Source organism: Mesoplodon densirostris, chromosome 13, assembly GCF_025265405.1.
Source record: "Mesoplodon densirostris isolate mMesDen1 chromosome 13, mMesDen1 primary haplotype, whole genome shotgun sequence".
Lineage (NCBI taxonomy): Eukaryota > Metazoa > Chordata > Mammalia > Artiodactyla > Ziphiidae > Mesoplodon > Mesoplodon densirostris.
In genome coordinates, this window is record NC_082673.1 from 11,965,355 (window position 1) to 11,982,435 (window position 17,081).

General features: G+C 37.8%; 1 protein-coding gene across 1 annotated transcript in view; it reads left to right on the forward strand.

The window, feature by feature from the left end:
* The window catches only part of DNAJC5B (DnaJ heat shock protein family (Hsp40) member C5 beta), a 47,249-nt gene that overhangs the window by 27,931 nt on the left and 2,237 nt on the right, over positions 1-17,081 (forward strand). Inside the window, exons 2-3 of the mRNA XM_060116327.1 lie at positions 3,390-3,603; positions 7,168-7,339. Coding sequence (XP_059972310.1) covers positions 3,390-3,603; positions 7,168-7,339 — 386 coding nt within the window. The remainder of the gene's footprint in view (positions 1-3,389; positions 3,604-7,167; positions 7,340-17,081) is intronic.

Here is a 17,081-nt window from a genome sequence, read left to right on the forward strand (position 1 = left end):
AAGTCTCGGGTAGTGTGCATCAGTCTACAACTGAACCCTAGAAATAAAGAAATATATGTAAAGAGGCATTTTCCAGGGATTTTTTTTCTTTCAGGGCAGAAGTAAGAGCCTTTGCATTTGGTTGGCCTGGACATGATCTCTGGAACTGGTAGGGGAAAATGCTGCAATTGTATTCCAGGGCACAGAGTGAGAATTCCAGGAATATTGAGCCATTAAAATTAATGTGCTTAAAGAATCCACTTGAGACTTTCTGATAATGATTGTTGTATTATTAAAGTTTGAGGACTTCTTTCTTCCTTCCTCTCCCCCTCTAATTTGGTAGTGGGTCATTTAAGGGAACAAACTCTAAAATTTCAGTTATTAAAGGAGCATAAAATTTTTAACTGGAGCTTAAAAATACTTAGGGAAGGAAACTGCACAAGTAGTATGTATATTTTTTTATAACAAGAATAAACAAAGGGGCTTCCCTGGTGGCGCAGTGGTTGAGAGTCCGCCTGCCGATGCAGGGGACACGGGTTCGTGCCCCGATCCCGGAAGATCCCACATGCCGCGGAGCGGCTGGGCCCGCGAGCCATGGCCGCGGAGCCCGTGTGTCCGGAGCCTGTGTTCCGCAACGGGAGAGGCCACAGCAGTGAGAGGCCCGCGTACAGCAAAAAAAAAAAAAAAAAAAAAGAATAAACAAAGAATCACCTATAATCCCAGCAATAGTCACAGTTAAGCATGGTTATAACCTTTCATTTTTCTCTTTATTTCTACTTATTTTTCTGCTTTATTTTCCCTATATAAAGACATATATACAATTGTCTGTGTGTGTATGTGCATATATGCATGTGTATATGTGTTATGTGTGTATGTGTGTGCACGTGTCAAGGTCACCAAAGATTTCTGTAACACTAAACCCAGTGATCACTTCTTAGTTGTCACTGTACGTGACCTGTCAATAGTACTTGACACAGGTGACCACCCTCTTCCTTGAAATACTTTGTTCACTTGGATCCCATCACCCCATATTCTCTGGATTTTTCCTTCTGCATCATTGGTCTTTCTTTCCTCATCTCCTCTGTAGTTCTTCCTTCCCAAAGCTCAGCCCTTGGACTTATGTTGGATCCAACTCACTTGGGAATCTTTTCCAGTTCCATGGCTCTAAATACCATCGACCTGCTGAGAATTCCCAATGTACATCTCCCAGAGTAACTCTCATTTGAACTCAGGCTCATATATCTCTCTACCTCTGTCACACTTGTAAGTCTAATATGCATCTCACAGGTGCTCAAGATAGAACTGTGAATCCTAGCAAATCATTTCCTACTACCAAAAAAAAATCTCTTGCCAACTCTTTAAACAGTAACTCCAAAATTCCAGTTGCTCCAGCCAAAACTTTGGTGCCATCCCTCATTCCTCTTTTTCTTTCACATCCCACACCCAATCCATCAGCTATCTCTCAAAGTGTACCAGAATCCAACCACTTCCAACTAATCATCCACTACCACACTGGTCCAAACCACCATGAACTTCCCCTAAAAGAGTCTCCTGCTTTGGCCTTTGTCCTCTCCAGACTGAGTGATCCTTCTAAACTAAAGTCAGATCATAACACTTTTCTTCTCAAAACACTCCAGGAGCTTCCCACATCACCTAGACCAAAAGCCAAAGTCCTTGCAATGTCTTACTTTTTTAATTTAAAAATATGTAGGAGGCAGCATAATGCTCAGGGTCAGATTGCCTGTGTGCAAAGCCTGGTTCTAATTATTAGCTGTATGATGTTGGACAAGTTACTTAACCTCTCAGTGGCTAAATTTCCTAACTGTAAAATGGGATTATTATAATACCAGTCTCATAGAGCTGCAGTGAAGATTAATGAATTAATATTTATAACAGGCTTACAATAGTGCTGGCATGTAGTAAACATTATAAAAGTTTTTTAAAATGACAAAATTGGCATTTTGTGCTATTAGAAGATTTTATCATAAATTCTGCAGGTAAAAAAAATGTCTCCAATAAGAATTTATAGATACCCCAAACATCTCTCAAAAAATAAGGATGAAAAATGTTTGATTAAACAAATTTAAAATGAACTATTATTGTTTTATTCTTTTTGTTTATTCTGAGTTCAGAGTTAGAATGTATTATACACCATGATGTATGTTTTTAAATATTTTGGTACTTTTTAAGCATCCTGATGTTAAACTGCTTAATTATTCACCTACTTCCTAACCAGCAATGCTTTAATTCCTAAAATAGGTGTGATGTTTTTTAAGTTCATTGTACAGATTGGCTTATAAGATATACTTTATTTTTTTGCTCTACTTATGGCCTTTTATTACTGCTTTAAAATGAAGCAATTTAATCTAAACCGATAAAATAAACAAAAGCTTAAGGTGCATTCCTACATATGCCTACAATAGGCACAGTAGGGAGAATAAGTCATGTGGAATTTCCAGTAGAGAGTTTTAAAATTAGTTGACTTTGTAGAGGAAAAATTACTAGACTCAATATTAAACATGGCTTTCATCAATTTAAATCTGTCTGTGGAGGAAAGTGAGGGAAAGAGCCCCTAGCCAGAGCCTGATTATCATAGCTCAGTTCTTACATCCATTTTACATTTTTAATACTTGATTATAACTGAAGAATAAAGAATACTCACATATCACCCCTCTGCCCCCAATACGCACACACTGCAACACAACACACACTCATACCCTTCTGGAATTGCTTTATGATCCACAGAGGAGAGAGGGCCTTGTACTCACAAGTAAATTTCTACAGATTATTTGAAGTGGGAAGACCTATTTGAAAAGAGGTCAAATACACATTTGAATACAAGGTAAGTCACGGTATTTGTCCATAAAAACAAAAGGGAGTTAGGATTTGTGAAAAAACTGTGAAAGGGTCATAATATTTATTCAAGGTGTATAAATCAGAGATTTTTTTTTTTTGACAGTTGAGTTTAACTTTTAGAATATGTGGTGTGAAGGTTTGTTAATTCTGGAAAAGTCTTCCAGTTCTAAATGAAATTGTGGTATAAACTGGTCCTGTTGCTGGAACTCTTAAAGGCCTCTGCATGTTGAGGTGGGCTACTGATGAGCTTCCAGGTAAAAATAAACTTCACATATTTGCCAAGAGCAAAATGTCTAAGACTCAACAGCTATGAAGCTATTGAGAATTCCTTTGAGGATGTGAGGGGAGAAACAATACTACTGTGCCTGCACATTAGAAACACAAGGCAACATTTAATGGAAACTTGCTTAGTTAAATCAACATTATTATGAAATGTAACATTTCATGGTATTTACATGTATAAAAGATGTACAAATGAATAATGCCCTTCTAAAATGTCATTGTAATACCTGTCAAGTAACACTTTTCCTCACTTTTTTTTTAAATTTTAAAAGAAAATTGGCCTTGAAACACCATCCAGACAAGAATCCAGACGATCCAGGTGCTGCTGAGAAGTTTAAAGAAATCAACAATGCCCACACAATACTTACTGACACGTCAAAAAGAAACATATATGACAAGTACGGATCACTGGGACTCTATGTGGCCGAGCAATTTGGAGATGAAAACGTTAATACCTACTTCATGCTGTCAAGCTGGTGGGCAAAGGTGAACTGGATTTTTTGTTTCTCTTGAAAACAATTTCTTACAAGATCATGATATTATTCTCTCTTTTAGACTCCACCTCAAGGAAAGTCTAACCTTACTATATTACTAAACTCTTACAGATAAAAGGAGCTGTTATTGAAGGATCGTTTTTGCTTTAGTTCACCAAATAATTATAAAATACAGCATGACTTAAAATACTTCTAGATGTTAATTATATTTGAATTTGAAGCTTCAGGTTAATTCTGACTGCCCTCCCTACTCCCATCATGACAAATTAAGAACTGACTCATTGCTGAAAACCTAAAATAATTTATTAGTGTGACAACTGTTTAAAAATTATTATGGGACAAATTTAGCCATGTACTTTCCTATCTATAGCATAGGCTACATCAGCAAAGACAGTACTGCGGAGAATACATGGTAATTAGGTGATAGGTTCACATGGAGCCTGCTGTGAAGTAGTGGAGAAGGAAATGAGGGGAGAAAGGTAAGAATTAAATAGTGGAGCACACTGAGTTGGAGAGAGAGAGGAAGAGAGAGAGAGAAAAAGGATATCTAGTCAAGAAAAAGGCAAGATTTTTAAGGACTTAGTGCAACCGGAATTGACCTTTTTTTTTTTTTTTTTTTTTTGTGGTACGCGGGCCTCTCACTGCTGTGGCCTCTCCTGTTGCGGAGCACAGGCTCCGGACGCACAGGCTCCGGACACACAGGCTCAGCGGCCATGGCTCACGGGCCCAGCCGCTCCGCGGCATGTGGGATCTTCCCGGACCGGGGCACGAACCCGCATCCCCTGCATCGGCAGGCGGACTCTCAACCACTGCGCCACCAGGGAAGCCCCGGAATTGACTTTTGACAGTAAATTTTGTGTGATTTCCTAAGAATCCCTAGTATATGCATGCTTGGTGATAGTTTTATATTTGTTTATGAGTATTAATATCCTTATCTTCTGATAAAAGTATATTTACATATGAATCATACATATAGTCCATCTGCATCTTTTTTGGACAGTTCACATACATGTAGTAAGTTCACAGTTCACACATTTTGTGAAATCAGATGAACTCACATTCATATGAGTTGTAATTAATAAACAGCAGATCTCCAGAGGCAGATGTCATGTTCAGTAGTACTCTGATTGCTACTTTCTTCCGCTAAACTTCCGCTAAAGTAAATCTTGCTAAATTGAATAGTTTTATATACACAGGACGAGACAGAATATGTTTTTGTTCATAGGCATGGGGAGAGAGAGTCTGCAGCCTAAAGCCTCGTTTGCCTTCTGCAGTCCTCAGAATTCCTTTTCTTGGGGATAACTGGGATTCCCACTGAAACCTCCTTTCTTTATCATTGAAGACTTGGGAGGGAGACAAGTTTCTGCCTAGAGGATTTGGAACTTAGAATGAGAGTGTATATATTGTCAATGTCATTTATGACGATAGTTTGAATGTTTATGTAAAATACAGGTTTCTGTAGGAACGTAACCCCCAGGTATGACCCTATTTCCAATGGGAGGGTACATCTGGAGTTCTAGATAATTTACACACTAGCACCTGACTGCATATTGGGGCCTACCTGCATAAAAAGGAGAATAGATTTCCTTGCCCAGGAAGTTGACAAAATTGATCAAAATTCATATAGACAAGCAGAAGCTGTTCAATAGTGTAAGAGATATACATAAAATAATTCCTGATGTGGCTCTTTAAAAATAAGGCTACAAAGAAATCTACCTTCCCCTTCTGCTTGTGCCAAAGCCTAATTGCCCAGTGCCCTTTAGAGTGGCCTGGCACACAGTGATAGGTATTAAGTATGCATTACATGTATGAATCAGTGTACCAATTTGAAAATATTTTAAAAACAGTGGACACCTACTTATGCCTTGTACTGCACTAAGCACTCCAAGGATAAGGCAAGGTTATTTCTGCAACAGGCAAATAATCTAGTTGGAATAATTAAAGAACAAAACGATACATGCATTAAAGGAAATTTTCAGAGAGGAGAAAAAATATGGGAATGGAATAGTGAAAGCAAAAAGGTCAAAAGTAGGTTAAAAAAAGGGGGGTGCTTGTTGGGGCACTGGCTCAGGAACACTGCACAGGAGGCTCTTAGAGGCAGTTGGTGAAGAGGAAGTTTTTTTATACTTTTCAGAATAATTTAAGAAATTCATGACTCTGAAGATGTAGAGAATCCATAGCAAAAAGATTATAGGTGTGAGGGTGTATAAAATCACTTTCTATTTCAAATAACATATTTTTAATAAAATCATAAACTTATCTTGCTCAATTAACAAAAATGGGCTTGTTTTCACTTCAAATTGGGTTGGGAGAGTTTAATCTTTTAATCTTTAGCGATGGCAAACTTAGTGAGGAAACTTTTATATGCTCATGGGGAAATCCTGGTGCTGTTCACTAGTTGGAACAAATCATCTCTTTATCTACTAATCAATTAATACATTCATTAATTCAGTGGGCATTTACTGTCTACCACACTCCAGGTACTAAATCCTTAGGTATAGGAGGGATTGAAAGACAACTAACATATAGTTTAGCCTTGAAGAAGCTCACAGTCTGAGACAGAATTATAAACTGATCACTGTCTTAAAAGTGTCAACAAAACAAGACTATGGTGGACATTGGTATGGCATACAGTTGGGGCACAAAGGAGGGAGTAATTGTTCTGGAGGAGATGGGGATCAGGAAAGATGTCAGACAGAGGATCTTTGAGATAATCTTAAACGCGGAGTGGGTATTTTCTAGATGACTAGGGAATGGGACAGTGGGTGTCTAGGCAGGTGGTTCCATAGGGAGGGCAAAGCTCTGCAGGGATGGCAGGAACAGTGCCATGCTGGTGCAGGGAAGGCACTGGAAGAGGCCAGATGACCATTAATAAGGAGCTCCAGCCTCTTCTAAGAGGCAGGAGAGTCGCTGCATGGGCTCAAGAGAACATGTCAGAAAGCTCCAGCAGCAATGTGCAGAGTGGGCTAGAGGCAAGAGTGGAAGCAGGTAGGTCAGCTAGGAGGCTACTGAAGTGTCCAGAGCAGAGATAAGGGGATCCACTCTAACCCCCTACCAATCAGGAGAGAGGCAATGGGGAGGGGGCAGAGATGGTGAGGAGAGAAACTGCAGGACGTGGTGACTGAGAGGAATGGGGTGGTGTCAGGGCTAGCTATCCCTAGCTCTTCTTGGTGAGGATGATTCAGTGCCCTTGGTGAGCTCATGTGACCTGTATAGGTTATGTTTGTTGGTTTGTTTGCTGGTTTGTTTGCTCTGCTCTTAATAATGATCACCATGGCTTAAGACTAAAGAAGAAAATGTCATACTTCATTACTTTGGCTGCAAGTCACTTGTTCCTGGCTTAACTTGTTAGGTAAAACTTTATGAGGAATTTGTTTCCAAGGAAACTAAAAAGATAGTCCTGCATGGAATAAGGATGAGGGTGAATATGTGGTCTCTGGGGTGAACTGTGATGCCTTCAGGTCTCTGGAGGTACATGGGTACACACTTGATTTCTGGGGTCTCCTACACCCCACTACCCCTCACCCCTCTTTTGCTTTGCCTCTGTTTCCCCTAGACTTTGTTTGTCATCATTGGCCTCTTGACCGGCTGCTATTTTTGCTGCTGTCTGTGCTGCTGTTGCAACTGCTGCTGTGGACGCTGCCGGCCTAAATCATCGATGCCAGAAGAGGACTTCTATGTGTCCCCAGAGGATCTTGAGGAGCAGATCAAGACTGACACAGAAAAAGGTACAGCAAGATGAGAACAGAGTAGGGGGTGTGTCTTCATAGGCCTGGCCAAGCACCAGGCCCCATGGCGATGGCTATCACTAAAGTGAGAGAGATACAACAACCAAATGGGGGGAATGCCACAGACTTTCACCTTTGGTACCTCTTTTGGAGAGGATGAAAGGACAGTTACCTTTACCAGCCACAGAGAAGAGCAGAACCTGACACTGTCAGAAAGAAGTCATGAAACATGCTGATCACAAAGCAAAGCTAGTACAATTCACAGTCGCATTACAAAAGAGTGAACTGTGGGTTCAGGGAGGTTTGGGTGAGAGTGCCCAGGGGTAGGAGAACCAAGGCAGAAATTTCTCCCAGGAGAAGCATTTCAGCCTGTTACTTTAGGATCTCTATTCAGAGAGAAGGGAATGGACATCAAGAGAAGTCAACACCCCTTGACTTTTCTTCTTTCTGATTACTTGATCATGAGTTTTGGGTAAAACTGGGGGAGGGTAGTCTTTCTTCCCCAGAAGTGCAGCTTCCTTCCAAAACCACACATTCAGAGCTAGCCTCAAACCAGCATCAAGAATACTGTCCGATATAAACGGGACTGTTTGCTTTCTTAAACCACCTGCACATGTCTATCAGTGTGTAGGCATGGCCGTGATAGATTACATGATTCTTCAAGTTCACTAGACCCAGCGATGATAAAGAAAAAATGTAAAGAAAGACAACAATCTCACAGAATTCTCATCATCAGGAATACTTCATATTCTCTGGGAAGTGCCTTTGTTTAAACAAACTGGAGTCAAACCTGCCAGCATCCTTTCTGTCCTGCAGCCATGATCCTCCTGTCATTTTCTCCTGCAGAATGCGTCATTATTCTGGATACTAGACTTTATCGCTAAGTCACAAAGAAGCCTGGACAGCCAAATAAACAGTTCAGACAGTGACCCGCTGCTGTCAAAACTGTGGAAACCAGGCATGGTGCACTTCTGTGTACTGTACGCTGATTCCTTTGATCACAATGTCAGGCATGGTGCACTTCTGTGTACTGTACGCTGATTCCTTTGATCACAGTGAAGCAGAAATTCCATGACATCAGACAGAGGAGAGACTGTTTAAAGGCTTCCAGATACTTTCAAATTCCCTATCAAATGTGATGCTAAGTAATATCCAGTTATTACCCACCCTGAGTCCAGCTTAAAGAAAGGAGTCTTCCATCATGTGAATTGTACTTAGTCTCGGACCACTTTAGGATTGGGAGATCAGAGGGGAGAGAAGGGATTTTCCTGCAAGCTGTGATTCCTTCCCATGGGGACCACTGGGTGGCCAGTCTGGCAAACAGGGGGTCTGTTCTCACCATTTTTTATTACTGCCCCTGGAGCCAAATTGTAGGCCCGTGGTGAAATATAATTACAACTTTCTTTTGCTTCATTTGGGATATAAAATGACAAATCTTCTAACAGGGCATACACACCGAAAAGAGCAAGCAAGCTGTATTACTCGTAAATGGGTTAAACAGAGATACACACGTATAAACTCTTCTTCAGGGAAGAGCCAGTGACTTCGGCATAAGTTGCTTAAGAATGACGAGCCCAGTGCATTAATCTCATCTGCTCTTTTGAGGGAGATAAACTGTTATTAGATCATGTCAGGGGTCGCTGGGCCCATTGTTCACAGGGTCTCCCATAATATCCATCAACCCAGTCCAGTCACTGACAGAGGACAGGAACGGGCAGTTCGATAGGAGAGGACTGTCATCGTCAGCCGCTGTGTCAAGCTTATCTTAACTTTTCCTTTATAGTGCGGGAACCAAAACTGGGTGAACTGAACCTAGATGCCTCAAATCCAGTGTTCCACACTTTTCTGAAAAGCCTCAAAGTCTTTCCTTTTTAAATTAGATAAAAGCTCCACCAGGGCATTTCAGCAGACCTTCTTTGCAGAAGATTTCTTTTCTGGAACACAAATTCATACTCAGTGCCAAATTCCACCCAGATTTCCTTCCTGCAGAGTTGTTGGTGATAAATCTACCTGCCGCTCACTGTTCTCAGTTCTGACACCCCAGAGCTACCGATTCCATTGCAGAGGTCAGATTCCAGACTTAGTAAGTCACGAACCCATCTGACTGTGTTACTGTTAGTCTTAACCAAAAGGGAAAGCTCTATCCTATTCCTAAATATCTGAAAGCTCCTGTGCAGAGTTAATCAAGGTTTTCAAGGGCCAGAAACTTACACAATTTGGACAGCCCTTTTAGAGAAAAAGAATATAAAATTACAAATACAAAATTAGATCTGAAAGTGAATACTTATTTATAATGAAAAAAAGAAATTACCAAAAATTGCAAAGCTTAAAAACGGATAAATATCTTAAATATCATAAAATTTGAAAAATAGCAATAGTTTAATTAACTGCCTGACACACCTTTATAATACTTTCCCCCTATGCTTTCTGGGTGCATATTCTTTGATTGCCTCTTCATTTAATAATAATTTCATTAATATCATTTCCTTAGGGAGAATAGAAAAATAATTGTCCTTCCTCTAGCATGTTTCTTCAAAATTTGTTTTTTATTATTGGTAGATTAGAAAAGTTTCAGTTTTACAACTCATTATTGATAATGCTGTCTAACTTTTTAGGGATTGTAGTCAGATTTAAGAAAACTCCTATCTAGTTTATTTCATATATGAGATGTACATTTGGAAGAATTTTTCCACAGACCAATTCTGACTACACATTTTAAACCTTGTTGCCCCTCCATCACCCAATACTTCCAGGATCAGAGCCCACTGGACACATTCATAATGTGTGACACCACGTCTGGCATGGATCTTCATGTCCCCTGAGCAATTAAATTGGGATACTGAGCTATAGGAGTTATCTCTAAACGTTGTTGTGCCACTATGGCTAGCAATAATTATACACAGAGTTGCTGCAAGCCACAGAAACACAGTTTCTATTCAAGAGTAGTGGTACAGGGTGGGGTTTGCTAGTAGAGAGGAGAGATTTGCTTGGGTTATTGTGTCTCTTTCAAGTATGTGAAAGAGTGTAATCTAACTTCTACCCTTAAGAAATAAAGGAGGGAAGTTCAAAACAGTGGCATCGTCAATATTCCCTGGAAATTTTAGAACTTGTAAACGGATTCCCGTCTCTTTCTCAGAATAAAAATATAATCCCAGTGGCATTCTAGGAACACAGGGGAACTCTATTATTCTTATGAATCAATTAGGAGCAAATAGAAGAGAGAGAGTGTCTTGGGGGGTTGTCCATACCCCCTTTCTTGTCTTGGAAAATTTGAAGCTTGAAAGATAAAGGTGATGGATACCAGGTTATTTCCCTTCCTTTCAAATGTTCACAAATTAGAAGTTCCACTTTGTGAAATTTTGAGTGTTATATTTAAAACAAGCTCATTTAGACCTTATACTCCTCTGTTAGATAAAGGCCACAATGCAGTCAGAATTCTACCAGTCAAGAGGGCTTTACAGACCATCTTGAGATAGAACACCATTCCCTGGGACCCTGTGTGCGTGCGTGCGTGTGTGTGTGTGTGTGTGTGTGAGAGAGAGAGAGAGAGAGAGAGAGAAAGAAAGAGAGGAAGGAAGGAAAAGAAAGGGAAAAATGAAGAAAAAAGAAAAGGAAGGAAGAAGGTATAGAAATGAGCATAAATGGAAACCTGTTATCTCTAAATACGCTGGCAAAGCAAACCAAAAATACAAGAGATAAGTTCAATTTTTTTCCAAGCTGCAAGCAGTGGACTGAAAACTCCCAGTTAAACTCAAAAATTTTCTTGCAGAGTCATGATTTCCCCACTTTTTTGAAGGAGAGGAAATAAAGTGTTTAAGGGAGAAGATTTTATAGTGGGTTGACCTTGGATCTAAAAATGTGAGATTCAGAGCACAGAAAAATCTGTTGACTGCTTAACTGTTCTTGCTACTCACCTGGATGAAACCCAAATAAATTCACAGCCACTGATCTGAAGAGGCCATATGGCTTGTAATTAGACTCGCTCTCAGCCAAGATATTGAGACATTTATTACATTTGCTGTTCAGCATTCATCACACTTTATTGCCCAGGAAAAGGGCACCAAAGAAGAGATTAAACGCATCCTTCCTCTTTTCACCAATCCCACTCAATCTCCTTCCTATCCCCTTCCCCCCAGTCAAAAGGAACTGATTTCTAAAAATAATTCAGGGAAAATAATTCTTGCAACTAGTCCAAAGCCCTTTGCTGCTTCTTTATATGAAAATAACAAGTAAGCACCATCAAGGCCCTGGGCCGGGAGAGCAGGACAAGTGAGTCAGCTCAGAACGCTACCCCCACACATTATGTGCCACTACCTTTAGGTTCTTTGCTTGCTGTTCCCTATTTAGAGGTAACTGTTATCCTAAATCATCTGTAATCATTTTCCTTTTTAAAATTTCTGTTTTATTGAGATATTTAGTTGACATACAGCACTGTATAAGTCTAAAGTGTACAGCATAATGACTTGCCTTACATATATTGTGAAATGATCACCACAATAAGTTTAGTTAATATCTATCATCTCATATAGACACACAGAAAAAGAAAAAAAATGTTCTTTTCCTTGTGATGAGAAGTTTTAGGATCTACTCTGTTAGCAACTTTCAAATATGCCACAGAGCAGTGTTAACTGTAGTCATCGTATTGTATATTACAACCCCAGTATTTATTTGTCTTAGAACTGGAAGTTTGTACCTTTTAACCACATTCATCCAATTCCTTGTCCCCTCACCCTCTGCCTCTGGTAACCACAAATCTGATCTCTTTTTCTATGAGTTTGGGTTGTATTTGTTTTTTTATTTTTTTATTTAAATTTTTTTAAATTTTTATATATATATATTTTTTGCGGTACACGGGCCTCCCACTGTTGTGGCCTCTCCCGTCGTGGAGCACAGGCTCCGGACGTGCAGGCTCAGCGGCCATGGCTCACGGGCCCAGCTGCTCTGCAGCATGTGGGATCTTCCTGGACCGGGGCATGAACCTGTGTCCCCTGCATCGGCAGGTGGACTCTCAACCACTGCACCACCAGGGAAGCCCTGTTTTTGTTTTTTTTAGATTCATATATAAGTGAGATCATACAGTATTTGTCTTTCTCTATTTGACTTACTTCATTTAGCATAATGCACTCAAAATCCATCCATGTTGTCACAAATAGCAGGATTTCCCTCTTTTTTATGGCTGAACACTAGTCCATTGTATATATACACCACATTTTCTTTATCCACTCATCCATCAGTGAACACTTAGGTTGTTTCCACCTACATCTTGGCTATCATAATGTAATCATTTTCTTACTATTCTTTTTAGTATTACAACTATATATATTTATGTTCCTAATCAAGTTTATTGCTTGGTTTTACATTTCTGAACTTTAAATCAATGAGCTTATACTCAACAATTATCCTTCAACTTTTTTTTCACTCAACATCATATTTCTGAACTTCATTCATACTGTGATTGTCTTTCATTCATTTTTCACTGTTGTATAATATTCTTCTATAAGAATATCCCATAAAATTTATTTATCCATTCTACTGCTAGTGGATATTTGGGTATCCAAATCCACTTTTTTGCCATTACAAACAGGGCTAGTACAAATATTCTTGTTATGAATGTCTCCTGGTGCATGAGTGCTAGAGTTTTCTAGGTATTGGGTTGGCCAAAAAGTTTGTTCGGCTTTAAGTAAAAATAGAAGACACATTTTTCATTTTCACCAAGAACTTTATTGAACAATGTATTCATTAACTGAATGAACTTTTTGACCAACCCAATATATACACAGGAGTGGAATACCTTAGTCAAAAGGTATGCATATCTACAAGTTATTAGATAACACCAAGTTGTTCTACAAAGTTGCTGCACTAATTTCCATTAGCTAATGAGAGTTCCTACTGCTTCACATCCTTGCCCTCACTAGACTATAAATGTGTGTCAGTCTGGTGGATGGGAAATGGTATACCATTGTGGTTTTAATTTTTCTCTCCTTGAATCCTTTCAGGATCTTACTGGTTGTTTGGGTTTCTCTTTGTTTGAAATGCCTATTCAAGTCTTTTGCAGGTTTTTATTATATCATTTGCTTTTTTCTTACTGACTCTTTTTTGGGGCGTGGGTATTGACTCTGTTGATCATGTTTGTTTAAAATGTATTTTCCCAGTTTGTGACCTGGTGTTTCACTCTTAATGGTGTCTTTTGATAAGCCAAAGTTCTTGATTTTAATGTAGTCAAAATGTCAATCTTTGCCTTTATGCTTAGTGATTTCTGTGTTTTGATTAAGAAATCTTTCCCTATCCCAAGGATATAAAGGTGTTCTCCTATATGGTCTTCTCAAAGTTTTATAGTTTTGCTACTCATGTTTACGTGTTTAATAACCTGGAATTGATTTCTGCAAGTGGTATGATGTAGGGTTCCAACTTCATTTTTTTCCATATAGAAAACAAATTGTCTCAGCACACTGATTTCTAGTCTTGGTTTTGATATACATTAAGTTTTAATAGATATATGGAACAGTTTCTGGGTTTTCTGTTCTGGTCCGTTGGTCAGTTTGTCTATCTATATGCAACACCAGGCCCATTTATAATAATTCATAACACTGCTCAGGCAACTCTTCCTAATTTGTTCTTCAGGACACTCTCACATATCCTTGGCCTTTTGCTTTTCTATATAAATTTTAGAATAAGCTTTGTTAAGTCCTGTACCAAAATTTCTTTAAACAAAATATTTGGGATCTTGATTAGAATTGCAGTGACTGTAGATAAATTAGGAAGAGTTGACATCTTTAAAGAATGTGAGTCCTCTAGTATGTGACATGGTATACCTCTCCATTTATTTAGGTTTTCTTCATTGCCTTTCAATAAAGATATCTCTTTTATATCTTTGGTTGCATTTATTCTTAATACTTTATCCACTTTCATACAATTATAAATAAATTATTATATATTAGTTGTTGACTTGTTTTTTAGTATATAGAAATGTACTTTTTTAAACATTGATTTCGAATCCAAGAAATTAGCTAAATTCTCTATTTCTAATTATCTGTAAATTCTTTAGGGTTTCTACATACCTATCTATATCATTTGTGAACAGTGATAGTTTTGATTCTTCCTTCCCTTCCCTTATCATTTTTTTAGCCTTTTCCTTGCCTTTCTGTGTTTGTTGAGACTGCCAGTAAAATGTTGAAGAGAAGATGCTTGCAAGATTGCATAATGACTGTGAAGTTTGCTGTAGGCTTTTGATCAGGTTAAGAAAGTTGTCTTCTATTACTATTTCATTAGAATACTTTTTTCTTCACCAATTGAGATGGTAATGATTTTTCTCCTTTAAATTGTTCACGTGAAGAACTATATGAATTGTTTCCCAACGTTAAAACAATCTTGAATCCCAGAGATAAACCCAAAGCAGTCATAATGCATTAAATATTTTATTTTTTAATGAAATGTGTTTGTTAATATTTTGTTTTAGATGTTTGCATCTATGTTAATGAGTGAGACTGGCCTATCATTCTCCCATCTCAAACTTTCCTTATGGGTTCTATATCAAGATTATGCCTCATAAAATAAATTAGGAGTGTTCCTTTTTAACTCTTGAAGTTTGTGTATTACTGGATTTATTTCTTTCTACAGGACTGTGTAGACCTTTCTGGGCTAATGTGTTTTTATACAAATTTTAAATTATTGATTCAATATATTTAATGTTTATAGGCCATTTAGGTTTCCTTTCTTCTTTATTAAAACCATTAGCTCTTCAAAATTTCCTCTTGTTACCTTTTACACATCTATAGTATCTGCATTTTGTTATTTTTTTGTGTGTGTGCGGTACTTGGGCCTCTCACTGTTGTGGCCTCTCCCGCTGTATCTGCATTTTTGTCCCATTTTTCATTCCTTATATTGGTTATTTCTGCTTTCCTTTTTTAGCCATTCTCACCAGATATTTGAAAATTTTATTCTTCTCAAATAAATATTGTCAGTTTTATTGATTCTCCTGTACATTCTCTCTACTTAATTTCTATTTTTTATTATTTCTCTTAATTTATTGTTAATTTTCTAACTTAATTTTTATACTTCTTAATTTTCAGTCCTTCTTCTTTTCTGATATTAAGCTATTAAGGCTATAAATGTTTCTGTAAGTACCAGTTTGGCTTTACATACACACATGTACATATATGTTCTTATAATCTAAGTTTGAAATATTTTCTTATTTCCATTATGATTTTTTCTTTAATCTATAAGTTAGGTCTATATATGTCTTAATTTGTAAACCTGTGGGGTCTTTTATCATTCTTTATTATTGTTTGTGTCTAACTGAACTGCATTATTATCAGAAAATGTGGACAGCATGAAACAATATTTTGAAATGTCTTGAGGCTTGCTTATAGCCTAGAACTTAATTGATTTTACATATGTTCCACATTGCTTCAGAACAGTACATTTTGCATTTGTTAGGTTCACTGTTCCATGTATGACTATTAAATAAAGCTAATTTGTTGTATGTATTAGTTTGCTAGGGCTGCTGTAACAAAGTATCACAGACTGGGTGATTTGAAAAACAGAAATGTATTCTCTGGCAATTCTGGAGGCTAGAAACCGAAGATCAAGGTGTCACAGGATTGGTTTCCTTAAGGCCGCTCTTCTTGGCATGTAGATGGTCATTTTCATCTTTTGTCTTCACAAGGCCTTCCCTCTATGTATGACTGTGTCCTAAGTACACAAGTCATACTGGACTAAGGCCCACTCTGAGGACCTCATTTTAACATAATTACCTCTTTACAGACCTCGTCTCCAAATATGGTCACATTCTGAGGGACTGGGGATTAGAACTTCAACATATGAATGGGGTGGGGGGCAGGGACACAATTCAGTTCACAACATTACACTTTTCACATCCTTTATATCCTTTAAGATATTTTGCTTGCTTTATCCATCAGTTACTGAGAGAAGCATTCAAGTCTTCCAGCGTGCTGATGGATTTTTCTATTTCTCTATAAAGTTCTGTCAATTTTTGCTTCCTATATTTTGAGGCTATATTATTAGCATATACAAGTTTAGAATTTTTATGGCTACTTGGTTAATTGAATATTTTATTATTATGTAGTTACCCTCTAGCTCTAGCAATGCTTTTTGTCTCATACTTTGTTTTTAAAATACAGTTATATTAGCTTTCTTTTCATTAGTGTTTGTGTAGTAAATATGTTTCCATCCTTTTATTCTCAATGTTTTTTTGTCCGTATGTTTTTTGATGTGTCCTTTGTAGACAGCATATTGCTGTCCTTTGTAGACAGCATATTCAGTCTGGCCATGTTTTTTCTTTTAAATAGAGTCCGTTCGTATTTTTTATAACTAATGATGTATGTTTTCTCCTATGAACTTACTCTTTGTGAGAGACAGTATAGCACAGCCTTTTAGAAAACAGATTCTGAGAAATACTGCCCAGGTTTTAATACTAGCTCTATTCCTTACTACCTGTGTAATGCAGGCTAGTTACTTAAAACATTCTGTCCCTCAGTTTATCTGTAAAATAGCTATCATAATTACCCTACCTTGTAGTGCTATTATTGAGTTAATATACATAAAGCACTGAGAACAGTGCTAGACACATAATAAGTACTATATACATGCTTTCTGTTAATACTTTATTATTATAATTATCACTTTAAGTTGGCATATTTTTTCTGTTTCTATTTTCTTTTCTTTTTTTCTTTCTTCTGTACTAATAGAATTTTTTTTTCACATTCCATTTCTTTCTCTCCTC